Source organism: Magnolia sinica, chromosome 8 (genome assembly GCF_029962835.1).
Source record: "Magnolia sinica isolate HGM2019 chromosome 8, MsV1, whole genome shotgun sequence".
Lineage (NCBI taxonomy): Eukaryota > Viridiplantae > Streptophyta > Magnoliopsida > Magnoliales > Magnoliaceae > Magnolia > Magnolia sinica.
The window spans coordinates 76,013,556-76,031,323 of record NC_080580.1 but is presented as its reverse complement, the minus strand read 5'-3'; the positions used below and the strand labels follow the sequence as shown (position 1 = coordinate 76,031,323).

At 38.3% G+C, this 17,768-nt stretch overlaps 1 protein-coding gene across 1 annotated transcript in view; it reads left to right on the top strand.

Moving 5' to 3' along the window:
• Positions 1 to 14,651, top strand: part of LOC131254318 (cation/H(+) antiporter 15-like) — a 36,204-nt gene extending 21,553 nt beyond the window's left edge. Inside the window, exon 3 of the mRNA XM_058255309.1 lies at positions 13,542 to 14,651. Coding sequence (XP_058111292.1) covers positions 13,542 to 14,651 — 1,110 coding nt within the window. The remainder of the gene's footprint in view (positions 1 to 13,541) is intronic.
• Positions 14,652 to 17,768: the final 3,117 nt, after the last annotated feature.

Sequence of the window (17,768 nt, the reverse complement as noted above, 5' to 3'; positions counted from 1 at the left end):
CATGTTTAAAACAAGTGAATTGGGCCTCACATCTTGGCCCAAGTATGTGGTTAACTTAGTAGGCAATCAAGGGCCCAACTATTTGTTTATGTTGGCCCATAAACCCATCACAATAGTATAGTAAGTATAGGCCCAAAGGCCTAATGGGCCTATCTAGAAAGTTCCAGCCCAACTGGGCCTATAGAATCCTATAATTAAATATGTACATTGATCCAACTAAGCCCAACTAGGGTGGGCCTCAAATGCACATTAATTAAGCCCAAAGCATGATAGGAAATGGGGCAAGATATGTGTGTAAACAACCCCAAATTTGGTGGGCCATGCTGCCCCAAAACAGGCACTTATGGGAAGTAAGTGTGGGCCTTTTGTTGAAATTCCAGCCCACCCATATTCTGGGTCGGCTGAAGCCCAACAATAATCATAAAGGGTTAAGTATGAGTTCCCTGATGGCCCACATATATCTCTGTGGATCCCACCAAAGGGAAGGACTGAATTTCACACATAAATAATGGGGACCATGCTGCAGGACTGAAAGGCCAGCAGTGGTCCAATGGGTCTGGGCATCCCAAGGGTGAAAAGTGCTATGAGCCTGGGCAATTGGCCCAAAAACACATCCAAATGGGTCCCGAAAATGGATACCACTACGGGAGATGGTTGTGTCCCACATGGGCCACAATTAGACGGACGATGGGTGAAACAAATGTATCAAGGTGGGTCCACAAGGTGGGGTGGATGGCCAACCAAGGCTGGGAGTCCCAGCCTGGGCGTCCCATCCTGGTGGGCCGGTCCAGCCTGCACCACGATCGGTACAGGGGTCCTTTGGCCCTGAAACTCAGCAGGCAGGTCCTATCATGGGTGGGCCACACCTCTAAAAAAATTTAATATTTTTGGATAATAAAAAATATTTTAATTAAATTAAGGAATACAAGCTGTCTAGAGAATCTGCTAAGTGCAGAATTCTAGACAGACCCTGTTGAGCACCTAAAAGGGGTGGGCCTAGGGTCTCCAAAAATTAGAGAAAATTGATTTCAACATCCCTACATATGTATAGTATAAGGTAGGGTCTACCAAAGTGGCTCACCTATTCAAAAAAATTTATTTTATATTTATAAGTTTCCAAACTGCAATGTTGCTGGAATTACAGTAAAAATAAAAAAATAAAAAAATCAAGCAAGGTACCCATATTGGCCCACTCTTTGGGGGTACCAAATGCGGTAGGTTGAGGCTAAAATTTAGCATGCTCAAAGGTGGGACATACAAATTTAAAAATCATACATTACTTGGTACAAAACTCCCTACCAAAAGCCCAAAATTCTGGCCTCAAGTTAGCCCAAAAATCTATCCAACAGTTCTAGACAGCAACATGTAATTGAAAGGAATTAAATATAGACATCATTTACAATGGGATTTAACCCTAGAAATTCATGTTGTGGACCATCCTAGTGGGCCCCATAAATGTCTAGACCTTCCCCATCATCAAGAACCCCTTGCATGTGCCCCATTTAGGTGGATTTTAGGGCCACATGTCTAAGGATAGACTGCCATGGGCATCCAACCTCCATGGATGGTCTGGTTTTTTTGTTGGTCCACAAGGTGGGCCACACATACATGATCAAAATGTTAACATCAAAGAAAAATAAAAGATCGGCCACGTACAATCAGTTCTTTCTTGCCTTGGGCTGGAGTGGGATGGGTAAGGAGGAAATGGGAATGAGAAAGGGAGGAAATGAGAGGGAGAGAAGAGAGAGAGAGAGAGAGAGAGAGAGAGAGAGAGAGAGAGAGAGAGGGAGGGAGGGAGGTTTTAAGCCTAGCAATCATTTCTTTCTTGCCTTGGGTAGAGAAAGGTCATGATTGAAGTAGGGAGTTAGAAACAATGTTGTAGGGTTTGTAGGCTTTTTAGGTCTTTGGGTGGTGTTTTAGAGATATGTGGTGTAGGAATAGGGTTTTAGGTAGTGTGTGTGTAGTGTGTGTTAGAAATTGGTGCCAAGAGATGGGACCAACCTAAAAACCAGTGCACACCATCCCTAGGCGGGCCACATGACCATTTTCATGGGCTAGAAAATGAAATGCACAAAACTTATGATCTACACGTAGGATGGATGCACAAGACGCATCATTGGAACCACAATGACGATGCGAACAACATAGCATAGGTTTCGGCTCGATACGAGTTGGGTCTACATGACTAGACTTAAGGATGACCACAAAAACTATCCGAGGGTTGCGGTCACCGGGATTCGACCAGTAGCACTGCGGGACCAAGAGAAATGAAATGCATACTTACACACACACACATGCACACACATGAACTCGGGTCAGGTCTTAGAGTCCATTTTCCATTCCAACAACTAAGATTATATTCTAATAGTTAATCACATTCTATCCACAAAACATTAACACCAATTTTCATTCCATCAACATTTAGATCCAAATAAATAAATATGAAAGAAAAGAGAAATATATACCAAAAATTCATTGTCCTTACATCAACCTTAAGAAAAATAAAGTAGCCTAAAATTGAAGAAAAAAATCAACTACTTCTAAGTAAAATCAAGATCAACAATAACTCTAAGTATCTTCAAAATACTCTAGTCTGGTACGTGAAATATTTAAGGAATATGATTAGAACAACTTAATAAGATTACTCCAATCTCAAGTTGGTAGTTCCACGTTAGTATCAAACATAAGCTCAATATATCAAATAGAAAAAAAAAATCTAAGAACTAGATCTAACTCCTCAAATAATCATATCGGCATTCAAGAATAACAAATTTAATCTAAAGCAGATCTTCTCGATCTTTTTGAAGTAATCCAAGGTAGAGAATCCATGTGTTGATCCTTTTAGGGGATGACCCAAGGCAGAACACATATGATGATCGTTTGAGGGGATGACCCTCAGTAGAGAACCAGTACTGATTATTTTAGAGAATGACCCATGGAAGAATACTGGTGATAATCTTTAAGGGAAAAATTAGGGTAAAACACCCATTGTAAGTGCACAAATTTGTCAATTGGCTTGTTAGTACTATGTCTAGAGTCCGATGAGCCCCAAATGTTAAAGATTTAAAGTCTCGAAGACCCTTGACTTTCAACGGCTTAAAGATTCAAGATCACATAACTTCACCTTAGTTGAACCGTAACCTTGATCTATTCAAAAACCCAAAACCTTACCCTTTAGCTAGCCTAGACCTCAAAAGTATATCTATTCCATTATTAAGACTTATGGTCTTGGGAGAAATTCAAGCATTGAAAATCAAAAGAATATCATCTCATTTGGCTGTGTTGTTAGGAACTCAATCCTATCGTTAGCATGTTGATGAGCTTCGATGGGATTGAAAGATCAGTCAATATGATCGATTTGAATAGTCAACCTGTCTTACAAGCCTTTACAAGAAAACCTAAAATGGTCGATGGGATCGAGGGCATGTTCAATGGGATTGAAAGACCGGTCAATATGATCGATTTGAATAGTCAATATGTCCTACAAGCCTTTACAAGAAAACTTGAAATGGTCGATGGGATCGAGGGCATGTTCGATGGGATTGAAGACCTTTTTTTATCTTATCAATTTTGACATTCAAACTATCCAGTAAGCTTTTACAATAAAACATCAACTGGTTGATGAGATCAAAATCAGGTTCGATAGGATTGAAGGTATATTCAATGAGATCAAAGACCTGTTCGATCTTATCAATTTGGGACATTGAATTGATCAGCAACATTTTCACTTTAATCTTAGGTTGGTCGATCCTATTGAGACTTTGTTCAATCCTATTGAAGTGTCCTAAATTCTGCCCATTTTTTACCATTGCAAGTTGTTTTATTTAACCCATGCTAGGGTTTCATTGCAAGGTTGAGAGAAGTCCTTGAGAGCTCTAGTTGTGATTCTATTTATCCATTTCCTTATCCCACAGTTTTTCTATCATGGAATTCATTGTTTAATCTTTGTGATTAAATATATTTGTTGAGCATTCAAAGTTCGGATTGAAATATGAACTTCAACATTCATTAATGGCCCTAACCTTAATATTTATTAGCAAATATTCTCTCATAAAGGGCATTGAATGCAATCCTAAGTGGAACACATTCTTGTCCATTAGAGACATATCCTATAAGAAGACTCACATAACTAATCCAACTATGTATGTCTAGTGTAAGAGTCCATTAAAGAACCCCTTTCTTGTGTAGATCTGGACTCAAAGTTTGTGATCCAAAACTACACTCTAAGACCTTGTGTAGGCCTCCGGCAGGAGCTAGAGTACGTAGCTTGTTCTTGGGTAAAACAAGTCTTGTATAAGACCTTGTATAGGCCTCCAGTAGGAGAATATGCTACTTGTTATTGAGTAGGACAAGTGGGTTTTAGACCTTGTGCAGGTTATAAAGGTTTAAGCTTAACCTGATATAAAACCATCATGTTAGGGAAATCTGGTATACTCATGGGTTGAATACGACAGTCGGAAGTGAAGTAAGCACATAGTTGAACCACTATACATCATTGTGTAATGGCCTAAATGATTCTTATTTGTAGTTATTTCATTTTTCTGAATGAATGTGGATGTTTATATCTATTGTAGCTAGCATGTTTGAAAAATGCACACATGATGTTTTACTATAGTTTTGTTTTAGTCTTGAGTCAATACATGCATATCCTTGTTAATTATTTTGCTTGAGTAATTGTAGGTGGTTGAATATGATCTAAATTGAAAATTTAAAAAGATCCTATTCAACCACCCCCTCTTTAGGACTTAGTCTTACTTTCTAGCTCTTAAAGCAATGATTATTGAATTTAGACTGCAATTTCACCCATGTGTACTAATCTTTTAAGGAATCACCTAAGACAAAGTACACATTTTGATCCTTTCAGGAATGACCCTATAGAGCACTCGTACTAAAGTATTAATCATTTTGATAATGACCTTGGGCAGATCACCTATAATAATAAGTTCATCCTTCCGGGAATGACCCTAGGCAGAGCACCCATGCTTCGATTCACTAAATTGAAATTGTGTGGTGGGATTAGATAAAGTCTACCACAGTGTTCGTGAAAGCTTCACGAAGGAAAATTAACATTAAGGCGTCTAAGTCAAAATGGGTCAAATCACATAAACTAAAAAAGACACGCCAATTAGGTAACTAGTCTATTAGAGATAGTCTGCTTGCGTGTGCTTACAAGTTAAGTACATAGCATACAATATAATTCAAGCATTCATAAGATTTAACTAATTAATCATATAAGTATGAATATAACTGTATTTAATTAATCATAAACACAAGCACATATAGTGATTTAGTTTCTCTACTCTACTCGCAATGGACACACTTTCCTTAAGTGTATTGGTATTCACTATCGAAGGTTTTAAATTAGGTTCACCTCTAACCTTTACAAGTATACACTCTTGTCGAAAGCGTACACAAGAACTTACCATGTACACACCAGTATCTTTGTCTTATATAAGGACTTACCATGTATACACCAATGTCAATGGCCTACACAAGGACTTACCCACATACACACCCATGTAAGTGGCCTACATAAGGACTTAAACACGTACACTCTCATGTCGGAGGTAATACATTCCTACACAAGAACCTATATGAGTTTGGGTTACAAACTTTGCACTCATTATTATACAATGACTAAGTGTGAATGGACTCTACAATCGACACTTATCGGATTGAGCCTCTTTGTAGTGACTTACTTGAGTTGATTTTTTAAAACTCTCACGTGTTTGAATTCACTCCTCAAATGCTCACTCAATTGTTGACACGGATGTTTCGGCTCTTACGATCAATTTCCTTTTATATGATGCTCCAAAAGGTGACTAAGGTGATGAGAGGTTGATTGAATCTCCTACAACTTATGAAAATGTTGTAATATTAGAGGATTCACCTAGACGGGTGTTCTAGAGAGTTTAAATAAGGATTATACCTATAAGGTTTGGTCTAATCTATACAATAAGGTGGAGATTAAGTTCATTTTCAAGAGGAGCTTAGAATGCTCATTCAAGTGATAAATCACAAAGAAGTTAACTTAATTAGATCTCATGGATTTAAAGGCTTAGAATGAGGGATATGAACTGAGAAACACCTAAGCTCTAATGAAACCAAAAAATCATCAAAATATCCAAGAATAGAATGCCCTATATAAAGGAACCGAGCTTAACAGTAAACAAAAAAAAAAAAAAAATAGAGAGAGAGAGAGAGAAAGCAGATCTCTCAATCGTTCAAGCAATGCCTTCGATTGATCAAACTCCCCTTCAACGGCATCAAAGCTTCCCTCGATGGATCGAGAAACTCTAGATATTAATTGAATTTGTTGTTGAACATTTTTTGCCTCCTCCGATCAATTGAGCCCAGAGTTTCATTTGATTGAAGAGAGTTTGATTGATCGAAGCCTTCGCCTAAAAAGTATCAACCGTCTGTCAATGGGATTGAGCTTTGCTAAAAACTTATTATTTTGGGCTGAAATGTTTATAGCAGCTTTGCACCTCTTTTAACTTTACCTATCATATTCTAATTGAGCTTTTAAAGCTATGTGGTGATCAATCAATGTTTATCTATTAAGGTTAGTATCATTTAAAGGCTAACGTCGTTTTGGGTCTAAGGTTTAGGGTTACCAAGGCACCTCATTTGCATGTTCTTCACTCCTTAATGCTCTGCATCCACTTACGTCTTTGGTCTTCAGCTTCTAAGGGCTCAATCAACTCCCTGACACATGGACTCATGTGATTGACAAATAAGGTACACAAACAAATATTACATTAAGATATGACATACAACTGTAACAAATGTAAGAAATCAATATATTCAATAAATAGTATTTTCACAAGTTCGATACAAAAATAAATTATGCCTACTCTCACATTCGTTCCATAAACAATACATCAGAGGATGAAAATTTAATCAACAACTAAACATAATTGTATTACAACATCTACAAATAGTAAATAAAGAGATGATAACACATACTAATAAAATTTGAAATTATGGAACCACATCATCAAGTGAAAAGACAACATCTTACGTTAAACAACATTAAAATCATCACATTTACCAAAATCAAGTAAGAAGGCGTGATATCTAAGCTTCACGAAAGATATACATGTAGGATGCTCAAGTTGGGAAGATCACCTACCTGATGTAAGTGAGGAGATCTGATGTGTAGCCGGATTCTATGTGAGTTAGTTTTACGGCTTGGCTAGATTCAAACTCGAATTGGCTCAATTGAATCTAACACACTAGGTGCGCTTCTGCAATGATTTCTACATAACCCTGATGTGGTTTCAAATTAGTGTAATAATGTATCATGATTTATTATATTCAGATGCTAAGATCATCGGTTCCTTATGCAAAAATCAGCAACCAGCGGGCTGACCTATTAGGCCGACTCAGTGAGTCACCCCGGTTGGTAAATAAGGAGAGGAGGCAATAATACAGATTAAAAGGGTTGTAGGGAAATACCTGAGCTGCAGTGCACTTGGTGTCGAATACAACAAACACCGACTCATTTCAGTACTTGAAGGCCGAATAGTGAGTGACTCGATTTTGGTTTTTCTCTATCGGTATCTCTCTCAAATCTTGATCTTTCTCTCTACGTTCTTTCTAGAGATCTCTAAAGTGATGCAAGTCATGAGTTAGGGTTTTTAAAAGAGTTCCAAAGTCAAGTTATCGTGCGGTAGCATTTGTATGTGAAAAGTATTTATGCAATGGGTTTGTAAAGCCAATTATGATGGTTTCCATGAGTTGCACACTGTTGAGGATTTGATCAATGACCGTTGATCACATAGAGATCAGGTGGGCCTCACATGTCAATTTGGATCGAAAGACAAGTTTTTTAAACCACTTGAATGGAGGTGGGTTCTTTAATGCCGATGGAGAAGGTGATCATGCCAGATTCATTCCCGATCTAAGTTCCTCTAATTTGTTTCTATTGGATGGTACATATGGGTCCCACGGAGCTTGTGGGCTCATCAAATCAAATGTCCGTATTAGTTTTCCCGATGGGTTTGGAGATTATAGGATTTGGCTGTTGTACGCTCAAGAAATCGTAACAAGGGAAATAACAAGGTTTTACGGAAGCTTTCGATTATTTTTCAATGACAGACCATCTTAGAGCATTGTGAGCCATTAGATGGTGAGGATACCTAAATTATTGGACGATTGGGATTGACCAAAGTGATTTCACAAGAATCGTCAATGCGTCAGTGTTGTCTCTAACGAGGAAAAAAAGAAGACATCCTGCTTTAGCAGGTTCTTCCGGAAGCTGGAGAGCAAGGTGGGGTCCATCGTGATTTCTAATGAGAGATCCATGTCGTTCATTAGTTTCATCAGGGTAGGTAGCGGTGGAGCTTCAAAAACATGAAAGATTGGCAAACAAGGTGAGCCGCACTAGAAGGTTAAGGCAGCAATGACTACAGTTGAGAGTTTTTCAGAAGTCTAGATTCGAAAAATAGTTAAGATGATGGTGGGTGCGAGCTCTTTATTGTGAACCAAAACAGAAGAAGGAGACGAGAGGTAGGAGTCAAGTTCGATTTTGGGTTAGCACTAGTTTTTTATTTTTATTTTTTTTTTTATTTTTTATTTTTATTTAAATCCATCCAAGATGTAATTGCCGGTTGCTTATATATATATATATATATATATATATATATATATATATATATATATATATATACACACACACACACACACACACACACACACACACACACACACACACACACACACACACACATACAGATAGCTGAGGTAGTTATGCATGGTCCACTAAAATAATCGAACAAAATTTTCTCCATCTAATTCTTTTCTCAGGTCAAGTAGGGGTATGGGTTCCAAAGTGAGGTAGATCTAAAACTTAAGCAGGCCACATGATAGAGAATAACGATGGAGGGTCATCGGCCCTTGGAACTTTTTAGGGCATCGTGATGAATGGTTTTGTTCATAATCGAATAATTCGATAGCTAGATAGTTCCATATGGAAAGATCTCAATGGTTTATATTAGTAATAATCAAGTACATTTTGAGATGGAGGCTCCATGAGCATGTAATAAGATTGTGTGCGCTAGAACATGATCTCAACGATTAAATAGGTTTAAACATGAGTACTAGATGAGATGAATGTGTAAGATTTATGAATAGACATGTCTACAAACGGATAGGATAATTTCAAAGTTGGTTTATCGTGATCAAGTGGTCTGATGGTGAAGTAGATGATTGGATGTCTAAACCTCATGATGCATTTTCAACGATGGTTACATGAGTAGTTGAGTATACAATGATATAATGGGTCTCAAATGTTTTGATGAGGTGTGCAGGAGTCTAAGTGTATGTTCGTTAGTACAAGTTTAGGTGTTATTCTCTTAATTGCATGGTTCAAATAGGGATGTACATGAGGGTAACTACTCATGTACATACACTAGTGTCAAAATATTTGGAGTATTACATAGAGCATGGAGAAGTGATGCATGATTTTTAGCTTCTCACATAGCTTCTAAATGGCTACATTCTTAAGCAGTATACCATTGTCAGTGATGATCTTTTGAGGAACATCATAGCAGTAGATGATCTTGTGACGAATGAAGTTAGTGATGTTTCTGTTAGATGCTTTAGAGGCAAGGCTTTGGTCCACTTTAAGAAGTAATTAGTATCAACTACTATGTACTAATAACCATGTTATAATATTGGGTTAATGGAATGTGGATGGCATCTCTAGGAATGATTAGAGGTAACAATTTGGTGTAGATCCTTCCAGAAAATGTAGATGGCATTTATATGAATTTGGCATTAGTGACAATATTTCGCGAAGTGCATGACATCAATGATCATCGTAGACTAGTAGTATCCCTTGCATCTGACATGGTGATATAACTTAGGGCCAACCTAGTGGCCACTACATTCTCCCAAATGTTCTTCATGTTGGGCATATCCGGACTACCACTTGTCTAAGCAGTTTAGGAGAATATCATCATAAGAGCGTAATAGAGAATATTATTATGAATAACAAAGTGATTAGTTTGTCACTAAATCTCTGTCATCTATCTAAGATCATTAAGGAGACACTTGTATTAGATGTAATCGATGAGAGGGTGTCATTAGTCATTGATTTCTATCTCAAGGCAAGAAATTGTTCTTGTTGAGAGGACTTTACTAGCCGTACAAAAGGTTGATAAGAATCATCACTCGTCAATCTTGGCTTTGAGAGAAGTGCATGTAGTCCATGCTTATGATGTAGTCTATGTTTATGTTGTAGCAAGATTCACCAATGCATTTACTTTGATGTTATAGCACCAAGATACATACTAGATGTCGATTTCTCGAAATGATTTGATAAGCTATTTCAATTATTTGTAATAGGGAAAAAGTTTAACCTGAGAACCACGTGATCTATCGAGAGCTTCTTAATAATCAGCCTAGAATCTTTAAGAACTCATATGACACATACTTTTATCTCCTAGGAAATCTCAAGGTCAATAATAAATGCATAGTACTCTGCCTTAAGTGCTAAAAATAAGTTTTATCAAAGGACCTGAGTTGGGTTTGGATCCTTTTACTACGGATGCAACACATATTCAAAGCCTGACCCATTGAGGGAATTAATCAGGTCCAGGGATGAAATGTAGACCTGATCATTAAGGGCCCATTTGGATACCACCAAATAAGTAGTTTTTAAAACTTATTTAAGTTAATAAGCTACTTTTTTTAATTTTTTAATTTTTTTTTAAAAAATATTTTGGTTAGTAAGGGAGCGTTTGGATCGTAAGTTACTTAAGCTACATATGCCTTAAGTAGCTTATGTTGATAATTACTTATTAAAATGAAGTGATTGAATAACTTTAAATAAAAAGCTACTTTTAATTGATCATAAACCAAACTTATCTCAAATAAATTACTTATCTACTGCTGTAACTATAAAAAGAAAACTTTTTTGGTGGCATCCAAATGGGCCCTAAACTTAAGTAACTTATTATACAAAGTAAATTAATTATATTTTTTTAAACTTTTTTTTTTTTTTTTTTCTTTTTCGCTTTTCAAGTTTCAATGAGTAACTTAAACCATGATCACTGTGAGCAGTGGGCATGGGCTCCAACTTCCAACTTGATGAATGTTTGTGTGAGGAATGGATGTGCCATATTGGGAAATCCACCATCTGATCTTTTTAAAAAGTCCACCCTATCATCATTTAGTTCATTTTAGTTTAGGGGTGGACCCAAATAAGAGGTAGATCCAATACTCAAATGGGTCATAGGGGTCATAGGACTTGCAACAGTGGTATTTGGTGCATGTTGAAGCTATGCCCAATGACGTTTGGCCTACCATGATGTTTCTGAGAAATCCACCCCATCCATCAGTTTTTTTCATTTCATTTTAATTAGTGGGTCTAAATATAATGAAGATACGAGACTCAAGTAGACCACACAGCTTGAAACTATATTATGGAACCCTCACTCTTAGAAGGGAGGAGTTCAAAAAACCGGAGTGTCCCACATAATGTTTTTGAGAAATCCACATTGTCCACCATTTTCTTCAGCTGATTTTAAGACATGAGCCCATATATGAGGCAGATCCAACAGTCAAATGGGCCACACTACTTGAAACAATGATATTGAACCTCCACTGTTGAAATAGTCATGAGGCTCACACTGATTTTTTGAAATATCCACCTGTCTACCAGTTTCTTCATATGATCTTATGGGATGGGAATGACCTTATGGCCAAATTGGATGGCATATAATCAGCATGGCCCCGGAAGATTTCGATATCCACTTTACCTTCAATGTGGCCTACTTGAGCTTTGGATCTGCTTCATTTTTGGGCTCACCTCCTAACATGATCTGGTAGAATGGATGGACGAGGTGGATTTTTAAGAAGCATCATGGTGGGCCGTAGGTACATGGATTTGGGCTCACCCGGCAACCCACATCCACCGCAGGGAGAGAGGGAGAAGATTATGTTAGGCCCGGGTATCAGCAAAGTTAGTCATGCTGTGACCGTGGACCTAAACTTGATGTATGTTGTCCATCCATTTTCCTAGATCTTCATGAGCACAAAAATGAAGCAGATTCAAATCTCAGGTGGTCCACACCATAAGAAAACATGGCGATTGAACAGCCACCATTGAAAACTTCCTAGGGCCATGGAAGTTTTGGATCAAGCTGATATTTGTGTTTTCCCTTCATCCTAGTCAATATGACCTTATCAACAGGTTGGATGGAAAATAAACATTATTGTGAGCCTAAGGAAGTTTTTCAATGGTGGGCATTCAATCATCACGGTTCCTGTGATGTAGTCCACCTAATTAGAGTTGGACCTGTTTTTTTTCTGGGCCAATACCCTAAAATGAGCTGATAAAATGAATGGACTGAGTTGATATAACACATATGTTAAGTTGGCCCCACACTCTGGGCATCACTCAACTTTTTTGACCATGTGTTTTTTTGAAAACATACTTGGCAAACATGCTTATCTGCTTATTAAGTAGGAGCTAATTAAGATCAGCTACTTGGGGCGTAGCTCAGGTGGATCCATGAATGTAGGGCCGAATATGATGTTTGTGACTTACAACCACGTCATCCATCCATTTTTACAGCTCATTTTATAACATAATCCCAAAAATGAAACAGATCCGAATCTAAGGTGGACCACACATAGGAACGGTGGTTATTGACCAGTAATAACTTCTTGTGGGCAACAAAAGTTTTGGATCAAGCTGATATTTTTATGGTCCCTACATCCTGGTCTCTATGACCTCATCAACAGGTTGGATGGCAAATAAACATTCCAATATCCCCAAGATGTTTTTAATGGTGAGTATTCAATCATCATTGTTTCTATGGTGTGGTCAACCCAATATTTGGATCTACCTCATTTTTTGTATGATGCCCTAAAATTAGCTATCAAAATGGATGAAAGGAATGGATATAAGGCACATCCATCAAGGTAGGCCCCACCATTAGGATCTACCAAAGCTGCCGCCTTGAGTAACTTACCATCCAAACAACCAATTTTTTATTTTTTTATTATTATTTATTGCCAGTTAGCTTCTTAGTAGACACCCACTGTTAGAACACACTCCACTGTTAGCCACCCCCCCTAGGGACCCCCCCTAGGGAATCGACACCAAGGCCTCAGTGTTGAAACGAGATATCTTCACTCAGTCTGCCACTTGAGCTATGGATCAGGGTCTAAAGAGCCAAGTTACTTAAGATAAGCTACTTATACCTTAAGTAACTAATCTTAAATTCTACTTATTAAACTAAAGTGATTAAGTAACTTTAAATAAAAAAATCTACTTATAATTGATCATAAACCAAACTTATCTCAAATAAGTTACTTATCCATTGCTTATCTTCTGCTGTAAGTGTTTTTTTTTTTTTTCTTTTTCTTTTCTTTTTTAAAATTTATTTTTAAGTAACGTATTTGGTGCTATCTAAACGGCCCTACACGTCTCATGTTTGATCCTAAACATCTCACATATGGAACTCTCCTCCCCTTAAATATAAATAATAATATTAATACTAACTTATTGTTGTCGTAATGTGCAGATTATGGGCTTGGCAAATTTTACAACGATGATCATGTCGACGATCTTTATCACAGCGATTTCAGTCCCCCTTGTGAGGCTGTTGGCTAAAAAAGAAAGGCCATACATGCCCTACAATTGGAGAACCATGGAACATAGCAAACCCAATGTAGAATTATGCGTACTAACATGTCTACGTACCCAAGAAAATGTCCCATCTATAATCAAACTTCTTGATGCATCCAATGCTAATAGAGAAAGCCCAATATGTATTTATGCCATGACACTAGTCGAGCTCCTCGGACGCGCCAACCCCATTCTCATAGAACATAATACACTCAACAGGTCTTCCTCAATCAACAATTCCAACCATATTATGGGCGCCTTCCGAAACTTTGAACAAACCATGAATGGCTGCGTTTCGGTTCGACATTTAACCGCCGTCGCCCCTTACAATTCCATGTACCAAGACATATGCTTGCTTGCATTGAATAAGAGGGTGTCTCTTATTATCGTTCCATTCCAAAAACAACGATCAATTGATGGATTAGATGTGGTGGACCGCGCATTCTTGAATATCAATCCTAAATTACTCGAAGAAGCTCCTTGTTCGGTTGGGATTCTCGTTGATCGTGGCAACCAAAGTGGCTTATCTAAATTGTCTAGCAATCATTTGTTTCGGATTGGGGTAGTAATTCTGGGCGGTCCTGATTGTCGTGACGTGTTATCTTATGCATTGCGGATGGCGGGAAACCAGCATGTAGAACTTCACGTGATGCGGATTATCCAGGAGAATGATAATAGGCATGATGATGTGGACAGGCAACGAGATGAAAACGTGGTGGCTAAGTTCAGGATCGGATGTGTGGGTAATAATCATGTGGTATATGGGGAAGAAGTTGTTAGAAATGGTGCAGAGACTGTTAATGCAATCCGTTCAATGGGGAGTGATTACGATCTTATGGTGGTGGGCCGGAGATTTGGGATGGGTACAGCGCTTGTTGATGGTTTGGTGGATTGGATTGAGAATCCAGAGCTTGGGGTGTTTGGGGACATCATGGCTGCACCGGATTTCTTTAATGGATCAGTTTCTGTGCTAGTTATACAACAACAGCTAACCATGGGGTGGTGAATATGGGGTTGCGGTGTTCACCGTCCCGTGTATAGCTCAAAAGGCACGTTGATATCGTGAGCCGTGGTGCAGTTGTACCACATATATGAGAGAGAGGTTTTGTAGGATTAGCATCATGTTTTATCAGGGGAATGTCATGAATGCAACGTTCACTTGAGTTCCTCGAACTTCTTTTTCTTCATTTAGCACAAGAATGGTCTTTTTTCTTTTTTCTTTTTCTTTTTAAAATTCTTTTTTTTTAAAATTTATTTATTTTTTTAATTTTAATGTTACGGTGTGATCGAGGCCATTCATCTGGAAAGGCCCATTGAATATGGGCTATATGGGAAACAACATCTCACTGATTAGAGATATTCACGGTTCATGTTGGTGATTTAGAAATGAGAGGTCGGATAACGACAGATATGTGGATAATGGATATCTCTAATATAGAGATGTATATAATTACGCTGGGAGATACCAGATGAACGGTCTAGATCAGCAACTTGTTGTGCAAAACCGGCATTTGGCATGTACTGCAGGCAGCCAATCTACATGACTCCTTATATGCCAATGTGGCTTATGGGTGATTGATCCAAGCCGTCCATCAGGTTCCTACTTCTGTTTAGATGTCCTTGCCATAATCAAGCTGGTCTTGAAGGAAATGGATGGCCAAGAATGGTGATCTTGTTTTCCTTGGCTGTCAATTTGTTTCGAAATTGTGGGCCACGTGATAAGTCTACTGGACTGATTCTGAGCCTAAGAATCTAAACCGTGGGACCCACATGATTGATGGATGCGATTTGTCATCTATTGGCCACGTTGGCTTGGCCAGCATTACACACGCTCTTGCTCAGTGAACTTTTATGTGTGGTCAGGCATCCGCAATGCGCCAAAACACTAGTGCCGCATACGTGCTGACATGGGATACATGAGGGAGATCCCCACGTGTTCATCATGAGCCTTGTGGTCGATATGGCCTTGCCAAAAGATCAGGACCGTCCACTTATGATGTAGAGTGGATCATAGACACTTTCATGGCAAATTAAGATGGACCAGAGGAGGGCCGATCGAAGGCGGAAACGATCTGAGCCGTTGGTACATTAAATCAGTCGTATCTGGCAAATGGTACGAGTTTTTCAACCCACCCCGGATTTGCGAGATTCCAGGTCAAAAGTTTCATTTAATTTTGTTTTTACTTTAAATATTAAAAACATGATTGGGCTTAGAAAACTATCAAACAGAATAGGATTAGTCACATTTTTAGAGTATTTGAGTTGGAGTTTGAGTCCAAGGGCCTGTTTGTTAACTTTCAATTTTTGTAGTTAATGTGGAATTTGGAAGCACTCTTGTTTAATGTTGTTTGTTAATGCCATACGTGGAAAGCGCTTCTTAATTTAATGTCAAGTTTTTTCATCTATGGAGGTCTTGCTTTACGGTGAATCCATGCTTGGCAAACTTAAACCAAAAAAAAAAAAGAAGCGAGAGAGAGATTTTCTCCTATACATAGTAGACAATCCAACTTTTAACGTGTAATTAGTTCTCTAGGCCTACCATCATTTATGTTTTAGATTCACACCATCTATCATTTTTTCTATATTATTTTAGAGAATAATCCCAAAAAATAGGCACATCAAAAGTTCAAGTCGACCACACCACAGAAAGTAGTAGGAATGGAACGACTGTCGTTAAAACCTTCCTGAATTACACCATGAAGCTTATTTGCCATCTAACCTCTTCATAAGGTTACGCGACATGGATGAAGGGAAAACACAAAAATAAGCTTGATTAGAGCCTTCGGTGATCTCATGAAGTTTTCAATAGTAAGAATCCAATTCCCATTGTTTCTTGTAGTGTGGCCCACTTGAGCTATAAACCTGCCTTGTTTTTTGTGTTATTTTCTAAAATGATATAAAAAAATGAATGGACGATGTGGATGATAAAATGTATATAGACTGTTCGTCTCAGCTCGATTCTCGAAAGTGGATTGGCTGGTGTACCGTGTTCGCCATGCTGTGTGGTACAAAGACAAGGCTTGCCACTCCTCTAGCTCGAGTTGTAGTAACGGTTCATAGGATATCAAAGTTACATGGGCCCCAAAATGATGTATTTATTATATCCATACCATTCATCCATTTTGTGAGATCATTTTTGAGCTTCATACCAAAAACTATTTATATTCAAAACTTAAGTGGACCATACCAGAACTAGCAATGGGACAATTATTCTCACCGTTAAAACATTCATAGGGCCCACGATAGCGTTTATTTTACGTCTGATTTGTTCATAAGGTCACACAATCCTGGATGAAGAGGAAAAACAAATATCATATTGATCCTAAACTTTTGTGACCCCTAAAAGGGTTTCAATGGTAGGCATTCAATCCCCCATGGCTTTTTGTAGTGTGGTCCACTTGATATTCAGATCTGTCTTATTTTTCGGTTCAAGCCTTAGGACGAGCTCTCCAAATGAAAGGACGGTTGGGATATAACACATACCTCATGATGGGACCACAAAACTTGCTGATGTCAACACACCAGCTAGATCAATGGCATGCGGCCCACCAGCCAATCCGCTTCTGGTTAGTGGGGGTAGCACACAATTCCTGCTCGAATTTGGGGGAGCAGATTAGGTGAGACCTCGGATCCACCAAGGTTGGTGAGACCTCTGACCGTGGGGCCCACTATGATGTATGTGACTACATCCACATCGTCCATCCATATTGAAAGCTTATTTTAGGGCATGATTAAAAAAAATGAAGTAGCTCCAAATCCCATATGAACCATAGTACAAGAAAACAGTGGTGATTAATCATTAAAAACTTCTTTTGGGCTACAAAAGCTTTGGATCAATATGATATTTGTGTGGTCTCTTCACCTAGTTGTTTGTGACCTTATCAACACGTTGATAGCAAATAAACATTTCAGTTGAATCTATGAAGTTTTTAATGGTGAAGATTAAATCATGATTGTTTCCTATGTTGTGGTTGGCCTAAAATTTGTGTCAGCTTCATTTTTGGGATAATGTATTAAAGTGAACTTTTAAAATGGTTGGATGGTGTGGTTTTAAGGTACACACATCACTGTGAGACCCACAGTCAAGGTCCCACCCATGTAGGCGGACACAAGGTCTCTTGTA